Below are 25,611 nucleotides of genomic sequence, written 5' to 3' on the forward strand. Positions count from 1 at the left end.
CAAAGAGTCCGCAGGTCGGGCGGTAGCGTCAGGCCAGTGCTGCGGCCTGAGCAGCCAGTGTCCGGCATGAAGGTCTGGGGTCTGGCTGCTGCATACTCCTTGCTCCAGCACCATGGAATGCCTGCGCAGTTTGCCCTGCCTCCTGCCCCGCGCGATGAGACTTCCCCGCCGGACGCTGTGTGCCCTGGCCTTGGACTTGACCTCTGTGGCTCCTCCCGTTGCTGCTTCCGGCCGCCGAGCCAACCTGATTGGAAGGAGCCGGGCGGCGCAGCTTTGCGAGCCGGGGCGGCTCCGCGTGGCAGGTACTGTCCTTCCCCGGCAACAGCCTTGGGACGCTGGTCTTGCAGTGACCTTAGGCTGCTGCCCCAGCCGTACAGCGCGGCGCGCCTGTTGCTCCGTGCCCTCCGCGGGCCTCGGCCTCCCGCGTGTCCTGTGAGCTTGCACAGGCCCGCGGGCCGAGCTGCGTCCCACTCGCTCAGAATGCGACCTTGCTATGTGCGCTGTGCCCTGCCGGAGTCCCAGCGGCCAACCCTTTGCCTTCTCCCCCACCGCCCTTGCTGCAGATTATGTAACCATAGGAACAACCTAGGAATCGTTTACAGACCGTGATCACGTTAGTTAACACCCGCTTAAGTGCTCTTGTAAGAGGTTTTTTTTGTGTTGTTTTTGAGACAGGGTCTTACTATGTTGCTCAGGCTGGACTCAAACTCCTTGCTTCGAGCCATCCTAACGCATTAGCCTCGCAAAGCGCTGGGATTACAGGCGTGAGCCACCACACCTGGCTGAGAGGTGTTTTTAAACAAGGATTTCATCTGTTCCGAAGTCATAAGTATAAATTAATACTTACCTGTTTCTGTTTCTTCGTTATGGACACATTTATACAGTTGTCCAGTTGCACGGAGATTGGGGACGCACCTAGAAGTGAGGCTAAAGACTGAGTTGTCTCTGAGAACGACTTACTTTCAACTACAGTACTCTATAAGTAAACAGCCAGGGAGATCGGATTGAGAAAAAAAGAATCTTATTTCCTGTTTATTTTTTCACCAAATATTGAAGCATGGTGAAAGGTTAAGATTTTCACAAATGTGAGTGCAAATGTTTGAGGAATAAAAGGTATTGAAATGAATGACTTTATCAAGAACATGGCAGTGTCCTCAAATATGTTTTCTCAATTGTGCTCTCAAAAGCATCCCAAAGTAACTCCTCCTCACCACCTCGTTCTCCACTTATTGGAGAGGCTAAGTTGGGTTACATGCTCTGCACCCTCCATTGATAATGCTTGGGAATCCAGTTTCAGCAAGTTGGAGGAAACTTAGGACAAGCATTGACGTTCACAGACTCAATCCCTGTTACACTCTAATTAGTAACATTAAAACATTGAAAGGCATTTGTAATCAGCAAATGCCTTTTACCTTTATTCATCTTATAGTGATAATTTGTATTTTGTAAAAGGGAAATGAAACCAGATATTAACAAATTACAAGAATCATTACATGTATGTAGTGGAAAAAAGATCAGAAATAGAATTTTTTTCTACAGTCTCTGGAATCAGTGTAATTACTTTGGAAGCATAAAATAGTGTCCTCTGTCAGTCATTAAATGTACTTGATTATACTTCAGCGCTCACTTCGACTCAGTCTAATCACATGTTTTAAATAGACAATTTTAAAATAAAGATTTGTCCTCATTTCAGCTCAGTGGGGGTATTTCATAAGTATTCACTATAAAGAATATCTGTAGAAAAGAAGTAAAATCCATAGGTTTCATAATTTATGAGCCAGTCAAATAATTCTGATACTGGAATGCTTAAAAGATCAGGTGGTACTTAGGACCTATGTTTTCTAAAAGGTATCGGAAGATCAGACATTTTTTTAAATCTCAGAACACGATGTTGCACATTTGTTCATCCAACTCTGAGGTATCAGTAATAATTAGAAAGGTTAAAGGTTGATTGGAATCCATCAGTTATTTTAATGCCTCACCTAAGCCATTACTTTTAAAAATCATTCCCAGCCAAACCTAAGATAATCACTAACCAATATTAAAACTAAAAAGAGTATTTCTTCTTTTCTTATAGGAAAACGATTTAAAAATAATAAAATAGTCTGAAGGCCTCCACATACTTTGAGAGTTGTATTTTAGCTCTATGTGAAAACTAATCATATGACCACAGGAATTCTCTTATTCTTCAGGTGAAGTGCACCGGTTTAGAACTTCTGACGTCTCTCAAGCCACTTTAGCCAGTGTAGCCCCAGTATTTACTGTGGTGAGTATGTACAGTACATTGGAAATCGTACAGAAAGTGCTTCCCAAACATAAGTTAACTCATTGGACTGCTGGCCAAGATACTACTTATTTTGAGCTTTCTAATCATTATAGCTACACGTCATGGCTGTTGTGCCTGGCCAGTGACCTAAGTGCCTGCTAGATTTGCTTAACAATGATCTTGAACCTTTGCTAATGACTGCAGCTCCCCTTTTAATACTAGAACAGGTCAATCACAATTCAGAGCCATAAAGAGGCTTGAACCTGTGTTCTCCAAGATAATAGGCAGGCAGAAGCATCTTGAAGGCAGCAGAGAATAGTATTTAAAAGGGCATGCTTTGAAAGGTCATGATCTCTGTAACTTTTTTCTGAAATGGTTCGGGGGTGGGGGTGAGGGGGGAAATGAATGAATAAGATAATGTATCACACACACATATTTTTAGAGAAAGAGAAAGAAGGCCATTGGGGCAAAATGTTAACAAAGGGACTCTAGGTGAAAGCTCTATGGGAATTGGTTGTAATATTCTTGCAACTTCTTTGTAGGTTTTCATTTTTTTCAAAAAAAAAAAAAAAAAAGCTTGATAAAAAGGTGTGCCGGCCGGGCGCGGTGGTTCACGCATGTAATCCCAACAGTTTGGGAGGCCGAGGTGGGCGGATCACGAGGTCAGGAGATTGAGACCATCCTGGCTAACACGGTGAAACCCCATCTCTACTAAAAATACAAAAAGTAGCCGGGCCTGGTGGCAGGCGCCTGTAGTCCCAGCTACTTGGGAGGCTGAGGCAGGAGAATGGCGTGAACCTGGGAGGCGGAGCTTGCAGTCAGCCTAGATCATGCCACTGCACTCCAGCCTGTGGAACAGAGTGAGACTCCATCTCAAAAAAAAAAAAAAAAAAAAAAAAAAGGTGTGCCTATTCTGAGCCAGACTTTCTAAATTCCAATCTCACTCTGCCTCTTATTGACTAGGTGACCTTGGACAAGTTACAATAACATCTTTGTGCCTTAGTTTTCTCATCTGAAAACTGAGCATAACCTACCGTATAGAATTGTTATGAGGATTAAATTAGCGCATATATAGAAAGCCCTTAAACTAGTGCCTCACATAGGGTAAGCCTCAAATATATTTCATTAGGATTATTTAGGCTTGTTAACATAAGACCTTTTCTTTATAAACTATACAGAACTAAGTAACCCCCAGAATTGCGTTTAAAAGTTACCACTGTTATTCATTGTTCTGGAAGAGTTGTCCAATTTAGTTAAGAATACAAAATCAGGGCCAGGCCCGGTGGCTCACGCCTGTAATCCCAGCACTTTGGGAGGCTGAGGCGGGTGGATCATTTGAGGTCAGGAGTTTGAGACCAGCCTGACCTACATGGTGAAACCCTGTCTCTACTAAAAAACAAAAAAATTAGCTAGGTGTGGTGGTGCACGCCTGTAGTCCCAGCTACTCAGGAGGCTGAGGCAGGAGAATCGCTTGAACCTGGGAGGTGGATTTTGCAGTGAGCCAAGATTACGCCACTGCACTCCAGCCTGGGCAACAGAGCGAGACTCTGTCTCAAAAAAAGAATACAAAGTCAAACGTCAAATATTGAAAGTTAGTTCTTTGTAGGTGAAATAAGTGCAAAGAACACTTAAGAAATTCATAAAGCTATGGAATCTGAGAAAGAAAAAGAAATTTAATTTATGCTGTTTGAAATCGTTTAGAAAGTGAGCTGGTTACAAAGTAAATATTTTTTTCTTTAAAATTTGTATGATTTAAAAATTTTTTTAAGTTCTATTAAAGAAAAAAGGGTACATATAAATATTGAGATGCAAAAATATTCAGCATATGTTGCTAATTTGGAAGGAGGGAGACTGCAAAGCAGTATGTATAAGTATGTTTTATTAGGAAAATGTTTGGAAGGATATTCAGTGAAATATTGACATGGCTTTCTCTAAAATTTGCCATTTCAGGTGATTAATATAGTTTTATGTCACATATTTATTTTCAAATTTTCTGCAGTGGGTTTATGTATTTGTGAAATATAAGGATGAAAGCTAGACTATTACACAAATATAAAGCTTTCTTTGATATAAATTTTCCTTTAACTAGTGTTCTATGGAACTTATATATTCATATTAATTTTATTTTTGCTGATGAGAAGCAAGATAAAATATATATATTGTGAGTTTTTATTGTGTGATTAACACAGCATGTATATTTCCATGGTAATAACCCAAAACCTATATTGTAGTTACAACTATATGTTAGAGTGTCTTTCTGAAATGTGTCTGTCATAGTAAGTAGTACAGCTCAGCACATAGTGATTCATTAAATGTTTCAGAGCTTCAAACTTGACTGTGGATAAACATCACTGAAAAATACTCCCCTACTTTACAGGAAATAGGTGCATTTTCTGTATCAAATCCTCTCTTCAGACTATCAGAAGAGGTTCTGTAAATCTTTATTGATTTTGCAACACCCACCAAAGAGACTTTAGCCTCATGTAGACATTTAGATTCACAAGGCAGGCCATACTTGGTCCCAGTCTACTCAGAAGGGTAAGGGACAGGAGAAACAACAGGGTAGTGTTAGGTGTTCCCTCTTCAAAAGAAGTCTTTGCAGCCATCCAGGGGCTTCTCTGAGTGATCACTGGTCCTCTGAGTGATCGCTCAGTGACAAGGAGATAAGATTCTCAAAGGTGGATGTGAGATTCATCTTGGCTCGAATCCCCATGCCCCGTAGTGATAGTATCCCTTGTAACCGTCGCAGAGGCACAGTGTCCAGGATTCTGGCGGGGAACATGGCCACAAGAGCCACCATAATCAGGAAAGGGCAAAGAGAGCTATTGCTTTTCACCTGATAACTGTAATTTGTTCGTCTTCCCAGTCCAGTGCAGTCTACCAGTCAATGGTCATTTTTACCATAAGGATTGTTACCTAGTAACAACACAACTGATACTCCTTTATCAACTTTCTAGAGGAACCAAGATAGAAAGTTAAACCCAGGTCTGATTTTTCCTAGCAAAGGAAAAAAGGATTTTTAAAAAACCCTTAACTCGTAAGTGGATTTAATCTAAAGAAGGTCAGTAATGGTTTATATTTGCATTTCAACATTTTGGGGATATCACTCACAATACAATAAATTCTTAACTAAATTAGCAATACCATAAGTAGCATTCTAATTTGAAAGAAAATAATAATTTGTTTTATTCTCTATTTTCAGACAAAATTTGACAAACAGGGAAACGTTACTTCTTTTGGTGAGTGATTAGCATTCTAAATCTTTTTTTTTAAACATTTAATGAGTGAATCTGATAGAAATCAAGAAATTGTAGTATTTTGAGTAGAATATGCTTTGCATATACAGGTGTGTTGAAAGAGATCTTTCTTCAGCATTTGTCCATCAGTCTTAATTGGAGCTGGCAATACTCAGACTGTGTGTATTCTCCCAGAATTGTTTTCTTCTAGCAGGAGCCACTTTTCGCTCTAACAGGCTATTGAAGGAATATTTGGGAGAGCAGAGGCTGGTGTAGAACTGGAGCCCAGAGAAGAACTAGAGCCCAGAGACACACTCTTTTTCTCTTTTATCTCTCTTGTTGGCATCCCTTTCACTGCCCTCATTCATTCTCCTGAAGCATGTTTAAGGCAGAGTCACATAATACCACTGACATTGCGGTGGGTGACAAAAGACGAACAGGGACATGTCACTGCATGGCAGCCACATGGAACTCTGCTGCTGATGGCTCTCTGTGGACAGCTACTTTAAAAAGTGAGACTAGGCATTACTTTACAGTGTGACTTCAGATGTGAGTTTCAGATCTCCCCTGAGAATGAATCGGTCTCAGGTAATAAATTCAGTTTTTCTCATTTTTGTATTAGTCCAAGAAAAAGAAAATCAAGCTTATCTGTTCACATACTGAAGATGATGTTGTAGTAAAAATAGAAAATGTAGTTGTGTACAGTTTATATTTAAGAGAGATAACCTGTCTCTAGAGCTGGACATCTATAGGTTCTAATGATGCATAGTTGTGGTTTCTGTATTAGTCTCAAGGGTCTTCTAAGTAGTGAGAAAGTTATGAGGTATAGATAAGAAAATCATTAGTTTGACTGTATTTAGCCCAAGTATGTTTTCTAGGTAAAAATGGATATTAAAAAGACTTAATTTTGGTTTTTGTTTCTGGTAGTAACCAAAAATTGTCTTGATGGTGGTGGGAGGACTGCTCTGATGGAAAAATCTAAGCCATTTAATGTATTTGGTTTAGCCCTCTCTGTTTATTTCTTTTATAGAAAGGAAGAAAACTGAATTATACCAAGAGTTAGGTCTTCAAGCCAGAGATTTGAGATTTCAGCATGTAATGAGTATCACAGTCAGAAACAATAGGATTATCATGAGAATGGAGGTAAAATATTTTATTTTCATCTATGTTTCTCCAATACAATCTTATAAAAGTTACCTTCTAACCATCTTGATTAGTATCTAGGTTAAAAGTAATTTTGGAATAAAAATAGCTACATGAAACATAGGATGTTTTATAGCTTAATATGCTATTATGAGTAGAACTCATTTTACGTGGATTATATGCACATGTTCAATAGGCATAACACTGCTGTGTTTTAAGTTGGAAAAGCTCTGACTGTGGTGTTCATTCTCACTGTTGGGATTTACTCTCTAGTTCTGGAAACTATAAGACAATCCTGATTTATAATAGATATATTTCCAATTGTGTACAGTTACATGTAATTATAGTATAACCTGAGCTACCAAAAATGTATTCTGGCTTTCTAAATAGCACAGGAATAGACATTAAATTTCATAGCCTTAATTTTTTTTTGAGATGGAGTTTTGCTCTTGTTGCCCAGGCTGGCACGATCTCAGCTCACTGCAACCTCCACCTCCCGGGTTCAAGTAATTCTCCTGCCTCAGCCTTCTGAGTAGCTGGAATTACAGGCATGAGCCACCACACCCAGCTAATTTTGTAATTTTAGTAGACACGGGGTTTCTCCATGTTGGTCAGGCTGGTCTCAAACTCCCGACCTCAGGTGATCCGCCTGCCTCTGCCTCCCAAAGTGCTGGGATTACAGGCATGAGCCACTGCGCCTGGCCAGTTTAAATTTTTTTAATGGAAAACTTTCTGAAATATATTGTATTTTCCCTTACCTATTCAGAGCACGCCAAATATAATTTGACTTTCTTTAGTGATTCAGAGTTAATGTGGATGTCAGTTATTTTGGTGGGCTAATGTTTAGGTTCAAAAATAGATGAATAGTATTGGCCCTGTAGTGGGTATGAGACTTTCTTTCTTCAAAGAGTTTGATGGCAGATTTTTGTTCATTTTTCTAGAATTAATCAAAATAATAAAAAACGGGCCAGGAGTGGTAGCATGTGCCTTTAGTCCCAGCTACTCAGGAGGCTGAAGTGGGAGGGTCATCGGAGACCAGGAGTTTGTGACCAGCCTGAGCAACATAGCAAGATCCCATCTCTAAAAATAAATAAGTAAATAAAAAATACTTTATCAAAAATGAAGCAGTCTTCTCCCATGTGATTTTCTCCAGAAATATTCTTTACTCTTGGAATCAGTAGCTAGCATTCTTCAAAACAGTGTCTCTTTCATGGAGAGAGAGACAGGTATGTGAAAAAGCAAATTCAGCAGAATGATAATTGTGTAATCTAACTGGTGGGTATATGGTGTTCACTGTAATCTTTCAACTTTTCTGTATAAAAATTTTCATGAGGCTGGGTGTGGTGGCTCACATCTGTAATCCCAGCACTTTGGGAGGCCGAGAGGGGTGGATAACCTGAGGTCGGGAGTTCAAGACCAGTCTGACCAATACGGTGAAACCCCATCTCTACTAAAAAGTACAAAAATTAGCCGGGCATGGTGGCGGGTGCCTGTAATTCCAGCTACTCAGGAGGCTGAGGTAGGAGAATAGCTTGAACCCTGAAGGTGGAGGTTGCAGTGAGCTGAGATTGCGCCACTGCACTCCAGCCTGGGTGACAGAGCAAGACTTCCATCTCAAAAAAAAAAAAAAAAAAAATTCATGATAGAATGTTGGAAAAATGTAAAAATAGAAAATTATCTCTAATATCCATATCACTGATAAAGTGGCTACCTTTATTTACTTTTAACATACAAGTATTTTTAGAAAAAATTCTAATTTCATGCTGTTCTAAATTAGAGTAGTAAGGCTATGTTTCATCTTAATTTCAGATTTTGTTTATATGCTTTAGTGCTGTTTTAAAAAGGAAACTTCCATTTGTGCCAAACTAATTATGATTAAACTAAATCTTTTCTAAAAGTCAACTCAATACCTGACTTTTAGGAAGACCTTATCTTGTTCTCTTTCTTTTTTTTCAAAAAAGAAAGACAGAGTCTCGCTCTGTCGCCAGGCTGGAGTGCAGTGGCACAATCTCAGCTCACTGCAACCTCCGCCTCCCAGGTTCAAGCGATTCTCCTGCCTCAGCCTCTGAAGTAGCTGGGACTACAGTTGTGGGCCACCACGCCCAGCTAATTTTTGTATTTTTAATAGAGACGAGGTTTCACCATGTTGGCCAGGGTGGTCTCGATCTCTTGACCTCATGATCCACCTTCCTCAGCCTCCAAAAGTGCTGGGATTACAGGCGTGAGCCACCATGCCCGGCTTTCTGGGTTTTTTGTTTTGTTTTGTTTTGTTTTTTTCCATGATTACCCCAGAAGTCTTAGTAAATATATAATTTATGTGAATAATTCCAATTTTATTGAGAGTGAGTTAGCAGTATCAAGACATATTTTTTAAGTTTCCTTTCTTTTAAAAAAAAAAAAAAACCTTGATTTTTTTGAAAAACAAAATGAACACTGATTTGGTTTAGTCTTAATCCACAGTTAGTAAAGTATTAAACCAAATTTTATGAATGTTCTTTTTTCCTACAGCTCTACAATTTGCATATATGTATGTATGTATACATATATATGTATATACATGCATGTGTGTATATACACTCACATATTTGTATGTTTTGGGTTTTTTTTTTTTTAACAGTATTTGAAAGCTGTGATAACTCCAGAGTGTCTTCTGATATTAGATTATCGTAATTTAAACTTAGAGCAATGGCTGTTCCGGGAACTCCCTTCACAGTTGTCTGGAGAGGGTCAACTCGTTACATACCCTTTACCTTTTGAGTTTAGAGCTATAGAAGCACTCCTGCAATATTGGGTAAGTCTGTTTTTATTTAGCTTCTTGGGTTTATTCTCATTTTGAAATGTTATTGAGAGGGAAGACAAGTTGGGGTATTGTTTCAATGGCATGTCCCCTGACCACATCCTGCCCCAAAACAAGTCATCTCTAAGGATCCTACATGGAGATACCACTTAATTCTCAAATTTTATGACCCAGTCAAATAGAAGACTCTATGTATATGATAAAAATGCTTTACATGTGATAAATATTTTATTAAATCATTTCATCAAGTCATTTTTTGACTTGTTTGTACAATCCTTTGTTTGAGCCAGGTAAATGATGCATCTTTTTGAGACCTAGATTGACATAGGAATCACGCACAGTTCTTCCGGTGACTCCTCCTTTAAATTAAGAGTCCTTAGATGTCTGAGACTCCTGTCAGGCTCTGAACAAGGGTGGTTCTCTGCTTTCCTGACCCCACAAATCTTTCATTATCTTTTCTTCCTCCTGTTAAGTCAGGATGGTACTGTTCAGGAACTGGCTACATGCAAGAGTTGGTGCTGGGAGCATACTAACCAGAGTGAGAGGAGGAGAGGAGGGTAGAGAGGGCATGAGGTGCACTGGGTTGGGTGAACCTGGCACACTTCTCTTTTGTCTGCCTTGCTCTGAAAGAATAGATGGCTACACTTCCTGCGCGGGGTAATTAGCACCAGCTAGCACCAGCCAGTGAGATGATAAGTAGTGGGAGCCCAGTTACCAAGCAGGGGGAAAGCAGAAGAGAGAAAGAAGATGTAAACAGTGCTAAGTCATGGGCTCCACAGGCTGGGTAAGCTCTCAGGAGCTCATGCTGTTAGGAGAAAGGCAGGGATCTTAAAGGGAGCAGGAGGGGAAGGAGAGGGGCTAGGCTGGCATGGGTCTTCTGCCTAGAGATTGGCTGTGGGGAGAATAGAGAGGGAGTTCAGGATGTCTGCTGGGATACACATTCTTCTTCCTTTAAATGGGGTCCCAGGAAGATTTCCTTATGAAACAACACTACATAGAAGCAAGACCAGCCACCTCTCAAAAGGGGTAAGTTTTCGAACAAGGGAAAGCTCCCCAAACCCACTTAAGGGACCAAGACATACCATGGGTAGATATGCCTCACAAATACCCTATCTGTGACCCTCAGCAGCTTCCCCAACCACTACCAAAGTCCACACCTTGCTGAGCAGAGGGTTTGATATCTCTTAGATTAAAATATGTGGTCTGCCTATTTGGCTGTCCAGTCTTCCCTCCCACCCAAGGACTTCTTAACCCGGAAGCAGTTCCTCTGGAGATGAAATAAACAACATGTCTGCAGAGGCACTGTGACTCTGGACTTGTTTCCAAATAAAAAAATCTTAGTTTCACAGTAGTTGTGCTTCTGAGATAAAGACTATATGCTGTAATTTACGTCATCAGTTTTACCGCTTGATTTAGTTAGTATATGCTATTTGCCAACTGGTATGGAAGTGTTTCAGTATTTTAACAACTATATAGCAGGATTAGTGCATACCTGCCGAATATCAAATATCAAACCATACTTGTGTTAACCTAAATAGTATATTTTTGACTTTGATATGTTTATGTTTTAAAGCTCAAGTTTTTATTTTCAAAGAGCTTTGTAGGAATTTTGAACCATATTCTGTTTACAGAGAACACAGGTATTACTGAAAGCTTGTGTTTTAATAATAGAATAGCAGATTTTATTTTACTTGATCCCTCATTACTTCATAATGAATGTCTATAGGAGAAAGACTCTTATGAGAGTTAGCTCCTTGTCAACCAAATCTGTGCCTAAAGATAACATCATACATGGTTCTTTGAACCCAGAAGATCTAGTTTTTGAATCATCTGGAATAGGCATTCTAGAATTCACTATGTTCTGAAATGTTATCAGCATTTCAAGCTACTACAAATTTCTGTATTTAATCAGAGGATTCACTGATCCTGAATATTCTAAAAAGATTGTTTTAATTCTTATGAAAGGTCATGTTGTTATCTAGATCAACACCCTTCAGGGGAAACTTAGCGTTTTGCAGCCACTGATCCTTGAGACCTTGGATGCTTTGGTGGACCCCAAACATTCTTCTGTAGACAAAAGCAAACTGCACATTTTACTACAGAATGGCAAAAGGTAAATATGGATGATGTATCTATCACATTGGGAGTTGGAGACAAATATCTTAAAATCAATTATTAACATTTTGTTTCATAACTTTTTTTAGAGTATGAAAGTAGCCTAGATGGGAAGTTGAGCTAAAAGGGGCACACAATCTACTGTTTGTTGAAAAGATACTTTGCATGAAATGTCATGTAAGGCTTTTTTCCGTATGTGATCTCATCTTATCACCCATTCAATAGTTGATATTGTCTTCATTTTGAAGATGAGAAAACTGAGGTTTGAGTAACTTGCCTAAATGTATATGGCTAGTAAATGGCAGATCTAAATCCAAATTCAAAGTCCGTGTTGTTCTTTTTCTTTAAAATCATAATGCATTCCAGAATTTAATAACAATATTATATATGTATCATAAATAGAATAAACATGCTCTCAGGAGTTATACTCCCGAAATCCCTTCAAGAATTAACATTTAAAATTCCTGAATCAGTAGTTTCTTGTCCAAAAATGCTGGAGTGTTTTTATCAGTTAAGAGTAACTAGTCTGTTCTTTATTATCACTGCCATGTTGATTAAGAATAAAACTAATTCCCAAACCAAAAATCTTAAATTCACAAGCGATTTATGTTTCTGAGATAAATAATGTATGGTGAAATTTATATCACTGATACTTTTACCAATTAATTTAGATTTGGTTTGGGTTTTTTGTGGGCTTTTTTGAGACAGAGTTTCACTCCGTTGCCCAGGCTGGAGTGCAGTGGTGCAGTCTCAGCTCACTGCAGCCTTAACCTTCAGCAATCCTCCCACCTCCACCACCCAAGTAGCTGGGACTGCAGGCACATGCCACCGTGCCCAGCTAATTTTCTCAATTTTTTTCTAGAGACAAGATCTCACTATGTTGTCCAGGAGGGTCTCAAACTCCTGAGCTCAAGCAATCCTCCTGCCTTGGCCTCCTAAAGTGCTAGGATTACAGGCATGACACCATGCCTAGCCAAATTGATTCTTAATTTGCGTGGTAAATACTCAACCTTTTTTTTTTTTTTTTTTAATACATCATTGTTTAGCATGAAAGTATAAGATAATATATTTGATAAGATACTCTAAAAACACTATTATCATGAAATGTTCTTATAAGTTTATTCTATTGATCATTTTTGTGTATCTATTTCTTATAGTCTATCAGAGTTAGAAACAGATATTAAAATTTTCAAAGAGTCAATTTTGGAGATCTTGGATGAGGAAGAGTTGCTAGAAGAGCTCTGTGTATCAAAATGGAGTGATCCACAAGTCTTGTAAGTATATAATTATACTTTGTTATTTATTTCCTTAGAGTAAATCTTTTGCCTTTTCCACTTCAAGGTGATTTTTCATACAGAATGTAACATTTTTCTGGACTACAGAATATAGAGATTTTTCATCCCCAGTTTCCCTTTTTTCCTGTGGAGTATCGTATCTAATTCAATTTATTATATGAGTGTGCATACTGCATACCCAACACTGCTGACATGTGGTGAATATAAACACACAGTTACCTTTATATTCAAGGGACTGACCACCAGATTGGCATATACATCTACCAAAATAACTTACTAGGAAACAGAGTGGGAGAGAAATTTACATGGGGGAGGGAAAAGATGGGGTAAATACATGAGTAACGCATTAACATGAATTATGTAAGTTCAGTCTAATGAAAATGTTCATCTTTACTTTTTACCTTTTTTTATGAATTTAGAAATTGTTTATGCTTCTTGTGCACACTCCAGCTAAATGTTTACTTTTAAATACCCAAATATTTTGTTATTGTCTTTCTAGAGCAGTATCAGAAATACACCTTTGTAATGAGTTTAGTTTCCACAGTCTGTACAGATTTTCTTACAGCACTTTGAAAAATTGGTTATTTATATCCTGATAAGGAAATAATAAGATAAAGGGGGCTATATAACATTTGGTAGATAGCCGATAGGTATGGTAGCAGAAACTTTTGTTTGCTTTGCTTAGGCCAATCTGTCAATCTGTCTCTAATATGCTTTATGATACAAGTACCTCTTCAGAGTACTTCATTCCCCCTTACCCTTCTTGGTAGGGGAGCAAAGTTATTGATATCATTCAAAAACATTTTCTTTATATGAAATCACATTATGTACACACCTCAGAAGGAAATGGTCTTGACATTTTTAGTTGTGGATTTTGTTTTACCTGATAGTGGTATTGGCTTTGCACTAATTCATCTGCATTCACATATCTGGATTTTCCTGTAACTGGCAGCATGTATCTGCATAAAAATCTCTTGGATTGGGGCCATGTAATACAGTGACACCAACTAGTCTACATAAGGATGGAACCTCTGTCCTCAACTTATCTGTAAAGTGTTTTAGATCAGTTGACATAGCTACTCACAGATTGGCCACAACAATAGAAAAGACAAACACAGCCAGGTGCTGTGGCTCATGCCTGTAATCCCAGCACTTTGGGAGGCCGAGGTGGGCAGATCACAAGGTCAGGAGTTCGAGACCAGCCTGTCCAATATGGTGAAACCCCATGTCTACTAAAAATACAAAAATTAGCTGGGCGTGGTGGCGGGCAACTGTAGTCCCAGCTACTGGTGAGGCTGAAGCAGGAGAATCGCTTGAACCCGGGAGGCAGAGGTTGCAGTGAGCCGAGATGGCGCCACTACACTCCAGCCTGGGAGTAGAGTGAAACTCCATCTCAAAAAAAAAAAAAGAAAAGAAAAGAAAAGACAAAGGCTAGCTTTTCCACTGGTAGCTGAATGCTATATACTAATTTAGGAAGTTTTTGTGACTAAGTATATGATACACATGTTGGGGGTATGTGAATTATTTTCTCTTTTAATTGAAGTGAAAAGAGCAGTGCTGGGATTGACCATGCAGAAGAGATGGAGTTGCTGTTAGAAAACTACTACCGATTGGCTGACGATCTCTCCAATGCAGCTCGCGAGCTTAGGGTGCTGATTGATGATTCACAAAGCATTATTTTCATTAATCTGGACAGGTAAGAAAACATTATATAAAACAGTTTTTTTAAATAATTATAAGATAAAGTTTTTAAGGAAATATCATTTTGTGAGGAATTATGCCATCATTATCATCTATACTACATTAAAGTCTTTTTTTTTTTTTTTTTTGATGTGTAGGTTTCATCCATGTGGTCTGTATAGATTTGATGAATGTGCTGTATATAGTTAGTGGGCCCTTCTAATCTGAATAGGTGTTCTCCTCTCCAGCCACCGTAACGTGATGATGAGGTTGAATCTACAGCTGACCATGGGAACCTTCTCTCTTTCGCTCTTTGGACTAATGGGAGTTGCTTTTGGAATGAATTTGGAATCTTCCCTTGAAGAGGTGAGAATGTATTATTTCTAAAACTTGGGGGGGTTTTGGCTGGACATGGTGGCTCATGCCTGTAATCCTAGCACTTTGGGAGGCTGAGGCAGGTTGATCACCTGAGGTCAGGAGTTTGAGACCAACCTGGCCAACATGGCGAAACCCTGTCTCTACTAAAAATACAAAAATTACACAGGCGCGGTGGCAGGCACCTGTAATCCCAGCTACTTGGGAGGCTGAGGCAGGAGAATTGCTTGAACCCGGGAGGCGGAGGTTGCAGTGAGCTGAGATCACGCCGTTGCACTCCAGCCTGGGAGACAGACTGAGATTCTGTCTCCAAAAAAAAAAAAAGATTGGGTTTTGAAGATCGATTTTTTTTTTAATGGATTTAAAAAATAAAGGCTGGGCACCTTGGCTCACGCCTGTAATCCCAGCACTTTGGGAGGCTGAGGCAGGTGGATCACGAGTTAAGGAGATCGAGGCCATCCTGGCTAACATGGTGAAACCCTGTCTCTACTAAAAATACAAAAAATTAGCTGGGCTTGGTGGCAGACGCCTGTAGTCCCAGCTACTGGGGAGGCTGAGGCAGGAGAATGGCGTGAATCCGGGAGGCGGAGCTTGCAGTGAGCCAGGATCACGCCACTGCACTCCAGCCTGGGCGACAGGACAGAGTGAGACTCTGTCTCAAAAAATAAATAAATAAAAAGTCTAACCTGTATACTACCATGGTGAAATAAAATATATAATGTAACTCACGATTCAGGCAGTACTGTTGGACCATGTTATAACCTAGATAAATACAGCCTAGGTTACTTTATTTCCCAAAACATAAAATTACAAACGGGAAAGGCCTGATAAAACAGTGTCTCTGTGAAGCAGTGTTAATGAAGAGTTTTTATTTTTTAATTCTTACATGTCTGGCAATGTACCAGGCAGTTTGCATACTTTATTTGGCTCAATCATTGCAACTCTGAAAATAGATACATTACCCCTACTTTGTAGATGAGAAGACTGAGGCTCCGAACATTTAAGTAACTTGCCCACAGGCATAGAGCTGGAAAGTAACAGAATTAGGACTTGAACCCAAAGACCTGCACTTTCTACTGCTCTATTGCCTTTCCATATTAAGTTAACACTTAACTCCCAGAGTTTTCCATTTCACTGTGGTTTTGTACAGTCATCCCTCAGTATCCAAGAAGAATTGGTTACAGGATCCCCACAGATACCAAAGTCTGTGGGTATTCAAGTCTCTGATATAAAATGACCCAGTGCAGTCAACCTTGCATATCTGCAGATGCAGAACCCACTGACTAATTTTCAGAGAATAGCTTATTATAAGTTTTCTAGAACTGAACCTGGATGTGCATCTGGCACAGTGTGGTGCTGGATTCTGTGTCCTCATTAGTCTAACGAGTCTACTCTCCGTTGCCCACATCACCTCTCATTAGGATCACTATGCCCTTTTAAAAGGTGGTCTTTATAAGATGTAAGTATTACGACACCCTTCTGCATACAACTATTCAATGGCTTTTGATTAGCCTTAGGATAAAAATCCTGTCCTGTGGGGCTTTTCCTGGCCTGCCGCACCGACTTGTCCATCTTGTGGGTAGCCACTTGTCACTACCTCTCTCAGTGTCCTTCCCAGACATGCTGCTTCCACTCCTCTCCCCTCAGATCCCCGCTTTTTTGCTTAGTTAATTCCTCCTTATCTTTCAGGTCTCAAACTAGTTGTCCCTTCACTGAGTGCACCGACAACCTGGCCCAGTAAAGTTACACCCTTTGTCGTCTGCGCCCAAATAATCCTACATTTCCATCTGCTACATTCCTTAAATCTGCAATCCCTTGTTCAAAGCCTGCAAAAGAGCATGAGCTCCTTGAAGCAAAGACAATATTAGTCATTTTTAATGTAAAATATAAAAAAAACAAATACATGTGTTCATTCATCACAAATACGTTTTTTATTGCCTATTATACACCAAGCACTTCTTTAGGCCCATTTAGCAGTGAGTCTGCCCTTGCATAGGTTATACTGTAGTGGAGGAGAGAGTTCATAACAGACATAAAGTATGTGAAGTGCTAAGTGCCTCAGAGAAAATCAAGCCAGGAAAGCGGATAGAAAATGGTAGGCAGTGGGATGGGTGGCATTTTAGAGACAGAGTGGTCAAGGGAGATGTAAGGCGGTAACATCCTGGTGGAGGCAGGAAGATCTGGGGGAGAGTGTTCTAAGTAGAGGGAACCACAGAAGTAAAGATTGCGGCAGGAACGATCAGAGCTTGTTCATGAAACGGCAAGAAGGTTGGAATGGTTAGAAGAGCATGAGTCAGGTGGAGTGGTGGAAAATGAGGTCCCAGATACAGATAAGTATGATCATGTCAGTTACATATAGCGTGGTAGGGGTTTGGATTTTTAAGTGGGATAGGAACCCACTGGAGGTTTGAACTCAAATCTAGATCATTGGAAAGTTCAGAAGCAAGCAGAATATCTTGTGCAACCTAATCCAACCATGGACATTCTCAAAAGATAATCCAAAGACCTTTACAGATTCCCTAAGTGTGACTACAGGACTTTCTGTACAAGTCCCTGTCTTTTCTCCAAATAACAGAATCATGTTTATGTATATATATACTCAATCTACAAGCCAACTCCATTTTATACTTTGATATTTTTCTCTCACTTAATTGCTAACTTTTCAAAACAATGGAAGATTTTTCAAATTCCGTTCTTATAGTTTTAGTATATGTAATCCTAGGTACAGCACAGCCCATTTGTAATGAGATATGAGTGGTAGGTGGTAGTGAGCTACGCTTGCTCAGTAGTAGGCTGAACAAGATTCAGATTAATGCCTTATCAGAATTAAAAATTACACATCTTTGTAGGTGTCCTGAAGAATAGTTGAAACATTAAATCCATGGATGTCAAATGTCTTTATTTCGATATAGTTAATATTTACCATGGTGAATCTGAGATAGGAAAAATATTTTAAGATAATTTCAGACTTCTGGAAAAGTTCCAAGAATAGTCAAAGAATTTCCATATATTCTTAAACAAGATTCCAAATATCAACATTTTATCCCATTTGCTTTATCGTTTCTTTGCTAGACATACTTTATTCTCTAAATTATTTGAAACTAAGAACAAATGTGATGTTCCTTTACTCCTAAATGTCTTACTATGTATTTCCTAAAACATGGACATTCTCTTACATAACCACGGTGCAGCTATCAAAATCAGGAAGTTAATACTGGAATTATTTTCCAATCTACAGACCCTACTCAGATTTTGCCATTTGTCTCAGTAGTGCTTTTTATCACAAAGAAAATCTTAGAGCACGTATTGCATATAGGGCTGGGGTTTGTGGTTCACACCTGTAATCCCGGCACTTTGGGAGGCCAAGGTGGGCAGATCACTTTAGGTCAGGAGTTTGAGACCAGCCTGACCAACATGCTGAAACCCCCATCTCTACTAAAAATACAAAAATTAGCTGGGCATGGTGCCACACACCTGTAATCCCAGCTACTCGGGAGGCCGAGGCACAAGAATCACTTGAATCAGGTAGATGGAGGTTGCAGTGAGCCAAGATTGCGCCACTGGACTCCATCCTGGGTGAAGAGCAAGACTCCATCTCAACAACAACAAAAAAAGGAGGCAGATTTCTGCTCAATAAGTAACATGCATTTCCATCAGTGATAGCTGATCAGTTGTGTAACAGGCTATCTTTGAAGAAGTGAGCTCTCAATCATTAGAGCCAATGATAACCAACTAACAGCATAGCTATAAATGGGATTCCTTCCTTGTGAGAGATTAAATTTAAATTCTGTGATTCTGTACATTAACTAAAAACAGTGTGCTGCAAAATATTACCAATCTGAAAATGACGGTGAGGAAGAATGTTTTTCTAAGTCTGAGGTTCCCAAACTTTCTTGGATCACGATGCCCTTAGTGTCTTAATTTTTTCACAGTATCCGAAGACAAAAAATTTCTTTTATTATGTTACAGATTCTTTTATGTTATTTCCCTTGCAGCTTTAAAATATTCTGAGGTGCTATGGCGCCCAGGGCACACCAGCTCACAGTTTGAGAACTGTGGATATAAGCAAAGACCTTAAATTGCGTGTCCTCTGGCATCATGACTATTAAGATTTGTATGCATGTAAACAAAGGCTGGAAAGAAACACAAAGTAAAAGCAGTACATGTGGCATATAGATGATTTTAAAATATTTAAAACCTTTTAAATCATGTTCTCCTGATTTATTCTGTGGGTGCTATCAAGGCACTTGTTTTTCTTAGTTCCTTTCTACAGGAAAGAGCTGTACAAATAACATAAGGCTTTCAAACTCTGGGGCAATAACAGTTCAAGGAATCTTCTCTCTAAGGAACCTGGCGTTTTACGATTGAAATGAACTGTGTGTTCTCTTTTAGGACCATAGAATTTTTTGGCTGATTACAGGAATTATGTTCATGGGAAGTGGCCTCATCTGGAGGCGTCTGCTTTCATTCCTTGGACGACAGCTAGAAGCTCCATTGCCTCCTATGGTATGAAGGACATGGTTCACGGCGGTATTCTGGAAGGGTTATGGTCATGGACCCTAAAGTCAGAGCGCCTGGGATTAAGTTGTCACAGGCACTATGGCCCTTGCAAGTTGCTTTCTCAAACTTCCTTCAGTTTCCCTATCTGCCAGTTAAGTCGGTATTACCTGCTTCATAGGGTTATGGGAAGAATTAAATGAGATAATATGTGTAAAGCACTTACTAGCACACTGCCTAACACAATAAGTTAGAAATATAATTTGTGTAGAACTCTGACAACATACATTTAAACAGATGTTAGTAATTCTGGTATAAGGTTTTGTCATAACCAAATGGAAATGTAGGAAACAATGTTCTTATAAGAAAAGATAGAAAATTCACCTCCATTTTCTTTGTACTTGAAGATGACACCACTGGAATAAATACTTAAGACACTGATACTGCTTACAGTCCTTTCTTCATTGAGTAGTTACATAACATATCATTTTACTAGTGGCTTTTCTTTTAAAAAAGATACTAAAATTAATACTTCTGCTTTATTTAGATGGCCTCTTTACCTAAAAAGACGCTTCTGGCAGATAGAAGCATGGAACTGAAAAACAGCCTCAGACTGGATGGACTTGGATCAGGAAGGAGCATCCTAACAAACCGTTAGGAACAGCCCCGTGGATACTGAAGTGTTTTTTTATGGTAGTCACAGGAAACTTCTGATACTCTTTTTATTATTTTCTTGTATAGAGTCAGACACTTGAAAAAAATTAATGTTTGAAGACAAAAATATTTTGGCAGTCACAATACCAGAACTGGATTACATTTCCAGAATTCTGAGTTAAAGAAACAAAGTATTTGCTTTGTAAAAGGCCAAAATTCTATTTCCTACAAACTTTAAATGCTGTTTTTATAGATGTGATATGAGGCAACACAAGCACAGACAGTTGCATAGATTTTAATTTATACATATCAAGAAAAGTGCAATTTCATGCTGAATGAAGCGTAGGAACTTGACAAGCCCATAGGTAGCTATAGTTCTTTGTCAGTATAGGGAATTATGTTCATGTGAATTTCCTGATTCTCAGGTGACTAAAAAGCTAGCATTCTATGTATTAACCTTACAACAGACTCTGGAAGTTTGAGCTTTAAAAACCAAACTTTGACATAACCTTATTTTCTTGTATTTGCCCCCTTTTTTTTTTTTATAAAAGGTGAATAAAAAGAAATAATTTAATATCACCATTGTATGGATTCCTAATCAAGATTTCAAGTTCTCAACCCCTGAGACTAGTTTTCTTTGCTCTCTGTAATTAGAGCCTTTGGAAGTAAAGTTGAAAGGAAGTATTTCCATTCTGTTCCTGTTTTGTAACACTTTGTCCATTTATTGATTTTTAAAGTAGATTTTTAGATACCACCCCTGCCCTGCCCCAAAAATAAAAATGTTTATTGTCCTGCTAATCTATATGCCTACATCTCAGAAGCTGACAGATGAGCTTCCTAAAACATGAGGGTGAATAAATGTTAGAACTGTGATACCTTCTCATTTCCACAGAGATTTGGGTTTAAAACAAATGGCTAATATTTGTAAGCCTGAAAGCTGCCATCCTCGTTAACATCCTACCGACCTTTTAAAATATTTTCTGGAGGTTAAGTACAGTTATGCACTAGCACATTAGTTAAGCCTCCCAAAGGTAGTGTGCATGGAAGATTCTAGAGTGTCCAGCTCTTGCACTGCAAATGTAATAACAGAATAAATACGCTTACCCTGATGATATTGAGGGTACGTGATTAGCCTAACGTGATGTCATATGAGGAAGTTTAAGAGTCCATTTTTCAGGTGGTTTTAGTGATAGGAATAAAAATGTTACTCCCATCGCTGATTTGGAAGAAAACCGATGAAGTACAAGTAAGGTTTCCCCACTCCTGTGTGTGCTCATGGGAAGCCATTAGAGGGAAGCTGGAGAACAGAATGGCACAGGACAGCCTGGGCTAGACTCGAGCACGCAGCTGCCCCTGTGTACCACACTGTGGGTCAGGAATGCGCGTCATGGTGTGCTTGTCGGAATGTGAACATACAACACCCTCTAGCGTTACGAATCTCTTAGGATTTTTAAGATTATATTTGATAATACTCAGATTTCACAGGGCACATTTTCGGCACACCTCAGAGCACACTGCTGCTATTTTGGGTCGTATCACTGTAAAATACGTAATAAGTACTACTTGACTGTGACATGAAGAATTGGAATCCCAGAGGGCAACATTTGATTTGACTAAGATCAGGCATAACAGAATTTTGGTCATTTTTCCTTGCAGTTTTACTGACTTAGCTTATGAGCTTGGATAAAATAATTTGATGAATCATGTCAATAAAAGGAAAAATAATGTAACTACCTCATAAGTCTGATAAAGGGAAGTTGCTAGTGTTTTATAGAATTCCTGAAGGTGGTTAAATCAAGTATGATTTCAAAATATCAACTAGTTCCACTTTTGTGATTGCAGGATGCTTCTTATATTAAAGTTCTCATAAGTAATAAATCAGCTTAGGCCAAAAATATATAAAGTTCCTTGGTTTTAAATTTTGAACTAAAATGGACTGAGCACATTACTGTTTGAAAGTAGGTACCAAACACTGGGTTATGTGAGTGAGCAAGCAATCATATCACCTGTCGAACACGTCAAGTGTCGAACACGTCAAGGTGTGATACTGTCTTTGGAAGGCTCCTAAACAAATGTGAGCACAATTATTAACACCTTATTCTTCATGAACACAGACTGTTAAGCAGCACTAACCAATTTTATATTAAAAAGCTATTTATTTTGGTGAGTTACTCCAAGAGTTGTATACAGCTTTATTTTTTGGAATTGCAATATTAAAGTTGCACGTTGGATTTAACTCTCATGACTTTAGTAATACCTACAGAGGTGAGCTAATGGATGGTACATGGAGTAGGGACTGCAGAGACCCGTTTTGTCCCCCTCCATCTTCAAATAATTTTGGTCTCTTAGGTTCTGTGATACAAAGGCATAAAACAATTCCTATCTTGAAGCCTTGAGAAAAGCTGTTATAATATACACAGATAGTAGCAAGACAGAAAATGCAAATATGTAAATGTCTTCTGATATCTTGAAATAAAGATAAATTTGAGTTAAACTTGTATAAGTTCAGATTTCTGTTAATGAGAAATTACAACCCTACAAAGGTAAGGTCTTTACATTTTAGTTATTAAGCAGAATCAATGCTTAAAACTATAGTTAATACTTAGTGGAATGAAAATTTAATCCATGTATCAGGATAATATATTAGACTCATGCATTAATTTTTTCCTGTATGCCAGGTTTTTTACATATTTGCCATATCAGTTGACTTTTTACAGTAGGAGTATAATTTACATTGTTTTTGACAGTGGGGTTAGTATGGTTAAATGTCCTATAAACTTGAAAGGAAGCTTCCATTTTTGTGGGTCTTAACCTCCACCTGGTGCTTGCTATTGGGTGTATTCAGGCATTAGGAAAAATATAAATCAGGAGGTAAATAATGATCATGTTTAAACACAGGCCTTATCTATCATTTAGTGAAGCATAAAAACACTGACACTTTATATAAATGCATCCGTCTAATGAAAAGACCCAGTACTGAGAAAAACATCCCTTTACTGAAGTGTCAGATGTCAGAGTCTGCTCTACCAAACTGCTCAACTCATACGTGAATACAACTAAGTAATTTCTGGTCCCCTAAAAATAACCATCCTTTTAATTAAAAGTAATTCTTCAGATAGGTTGGGCTACCAATAATTGTACCTAAACAAAACCAAATGGTGCTTCCTTGTGCTTTTGCTGTGCCATAGGTTACTATGCAGCTAGCACATATACCTCTTCCAGAAAAATGAGGTCATCCTGGGAGTGACCCAGAGATGCTCTCTAGGGATGTGCCTGTTGATGTTCTTGTTAACTTTCTACTTTTCAGCTGGATTCCTCTTCCTGTCCCCTTTTCACGAACCTCTAACTCTGCCTTGAGAGAAGCTGAGAAGAGAAGGGCTCTTCTCATTTGTTATTTTCTCCTGCTTTTAAGTATCATCTCACCCGTGGCAGAAGAAAGAGGTTCTTCCTAATTTAACACAAAATAAACTAGTTACTGTTTACAGATAATGCCCGCTAATGTTTACTGAAACTGAAACCCTATGATACATTCCTTTCCCTTAAATGTGCCACACAGCAGGACTGACAAATGAAATCCATCCTATGAAAAACAGCCCAGGAACAAGCGAGGCCAAGGCCTGCTTTCCTCTCCGGCCCTTACAGTAGCCTGTGGCTCAAGCCGCATCTCTTCCCTCTAGTTCTTTTGGCACAAGTTGTAACCTAATGCGACAAAGGTCCCTCATGAGATGGCTTAAAACTAGCAGTGTTGCTAGGCTCTTTAGGTGTCAGAACAGCCAACTCTACAAAAGCATTGGAGAGCACAGAAGAGTGATAGTCTTGGTTTTTATATTTGTCCTTCACTATATAAACATTGAAAAGGTATTAATCCTCATCAAGAAAGGATTATCGGCCAGGTCCTGTGGCTCACGCATGTAATCCCAGCACTTTGGGAGGTCAAGGTGGGTGGATCACCTGAGGTCAGGAGTTCGAGACTAGCCTGGCCAACATGGTGAAACCCTGTTTCTACTAAAAATACAAAAATTAGCCGGGCGTAGTATTGTACACCTGTAGTCCCAGCTGCTTGGGAGGCTGAGACAGAAGAATCACTTGAACCTGGGAGGCGGAGGTTGCAGTAAGCTGAGATCGCATCACTGCACTCCAGCCTAGGCAACAGAGCAGACTCCGTCTCAAAAAAAAAAAAAAAAAGGACTATCATCCTTAGCAAACTAACACGACACAGGAACAGAAAACCAAATATAGCATGTTCTCACTTACAAGTGGGTGCTAAGTTATAAGAACTTATGAACACAAAACAACACACACTGGGGTCTACTGGAGGGGGGAAGATGGGAGGAGTGGGAGGAGCAGAAAAGATAAACCTTCACATGTACCCCTGAACCTAAAATAAAAGTTAAAAAGGACTAAGTCACAAGGAATTTGGAATGTGAGGTCATCTCTCACCCCCACGCTTTTCTCTGTACTATTTTTCCTCCCTCAGTTTCTTTTTTTTTTTTCTTTTCTTTCTATCATACTTTGATTGGCATGGGCCACCAATCTGTTATTTCTAAGTTCAATTTTTTTTTTAACTTTTAAGTTCAGGGGTACATGCACAGGAAGTGCAGGTTTGTTACATACATAAAGGTGTGTCATGGGGGTTTGTTACACAGATTATTTCATTGCCCTAAGTATCCATTAGTTATTTTTCCTGACTTCTCCCTCCTCCCACCTTCCACCCTCTCACAGGCCCCAGTGTGTGTTGTTTCCCTCTATGTGTCCACGTGTTCTCATTTGGCTCCCACTTACAAGTGAGAACATGCAGTATTTGGTTTTCTGTTCCTGCATTAGTTTATGAAGGATAATGGCCTCCAGCTCCATCCATGTCCCTGCAAAGGGCATGATCTTGTTCTTTCTTTATGGCTGCACAATTTTTTTAAAAAAGGATGTTTTTAGGAGGAATTGTGTACAGAGACTGTTCTAACAGATAACCACAGAGGGACCTTTCCAGCCACTGGAAAGACATTCAAGAGGAAGAGGAAATAGGTTGTACAACAGGTCTGACTACAGGCAATAAGTTAGGAAAGAAGAAAGGTTTAGATGCAAAGGGAGCGAGGAACTAAACTGTGGAAGGAGACATGAATAAGCAGAGTGTCTGCTATTTCACATATTCCTAGTGCAGTCATATATTTACTGTACCAGATTTCCAGAGAGTGTGGCTGTTAGTGTGTGTCTCTACTCGCAGGAACCCCACGTCTATCAGGATCTACCACAGCTCCACTGGATGTGCCACTTTGTTCATCAAAATGCTCACCATGTATGTGATTCAGCATGAGAGAGGTGGGCAGAGTGGGGAAATGCAGTGAAATCTTCAATCTGAGCCAAGGCTATAGACGTGAAGTGCCCCGGAGAGTCGGGCTCCCAAAGAACTCCTTCCAGCAGCAATGACGACTTGGTTCTGTAAGGGACACAAGACAGAATTCATGGCTCATTCATAACATCTGTTGAGTTCCTACTGTAGTCCAGACATCGTGCTATGCTCTAGAAATATAAAGATGAATAAGACACTGGCCAGATCCC

The 25,611-nt window shown here is 39.2% G+C and overlaps 2 protein-coding genes across 5 annotated transcripts in view; one reads left to right on the forward strand and one right to left on the reverse strand.

The window, feature by feature from the left end:
- On the forward strand, positions 1-22,556 carry MRS2 (magnesium transporter MRS2). 2 transcript variants are annotated; one of them, XM_054556917.2, is made up of 12 exons: positions 1-302; positions 2,193-2,266; positions 5,469-5,505; positions 6,533-6,645; positions 7,799-7,871; positions 9,327-9,436; positions 11,425-11,555; positions 12,715-12,831; positions 14,396-14,548; positions 14,781-14,898; positions 19,300-19,413; positions 19,952-20,637. In XM_054556917.2, exons 1-12 carry the CDS (start codon positions 113-115, stop codon positions 20,060-20,062), a joined length of 1,341 nt encoding a protein of 446 aa, XP_054412892.1. In that variant the 5' UTR covers positions 1-112; the 3' UTR covers positions 20,063-20,637.
- GPLD1 (glycosylphosphatidylinositol specific phospholipase D1) overlaps positions 21,279-25,611 on the reverse strand; it is a 120,858-nt gene continuing 116,525 nt past the window's right edge. For all 3 annotated transcript variants that reach the window (XM_063725390.1, XM_024248181.3, XM_054557286.2), the window contains one exon: positions 21,279-25,489. In XM_063725390.1, the coding sequence (XP_063581460.1) occupies positions 25,403-25,489 (87 nt within the window). In that variant the 3' untranslated portion in view covers positions 21,279-25,402. The remainder of the gene's footprint in view (positions 25,490-25,611) is intronic.

The sequence above is a fragment of the Pongo abelii genome, chromosome 5, assembly GCF_028885655.2.
Source record: "Pongo abelii isolate AG06213 chromosome 5, NHGRI_mPonAbe1-v2.0_pri, whole genome shotgun sequence".
Lineage (NCBI taxonomy): Eukaryota > Metazoa > Chordata > Mammalia > Primates > Hominidae > Pongo > Pongo abelii.

Bases quoted from the DNA above. Each gene is read 5' to 3' on its own strand.
- MRS2 (XM_054556917.2), top strand. From the start codon at position 113: ATGGAATGCCTGCGCAGTTTGCCCTGCCTCCTGCCCCGCGCGATGAGA. The intron at 7,872-9,326 runs GTATGTGAAAAA...ATTTAAACTTAG, and splicing joins TTTCATGGAGAGAGAGACAG to AGCAATGGCTGTTCCGGGAA. The intron at 11,556-12,714 runs GTAAATATGGAT...TATTTCTTATAG, and splicing joins TTACTACAGAATGGCAAAAG to TCTATCAGAGTTAGAAACAG.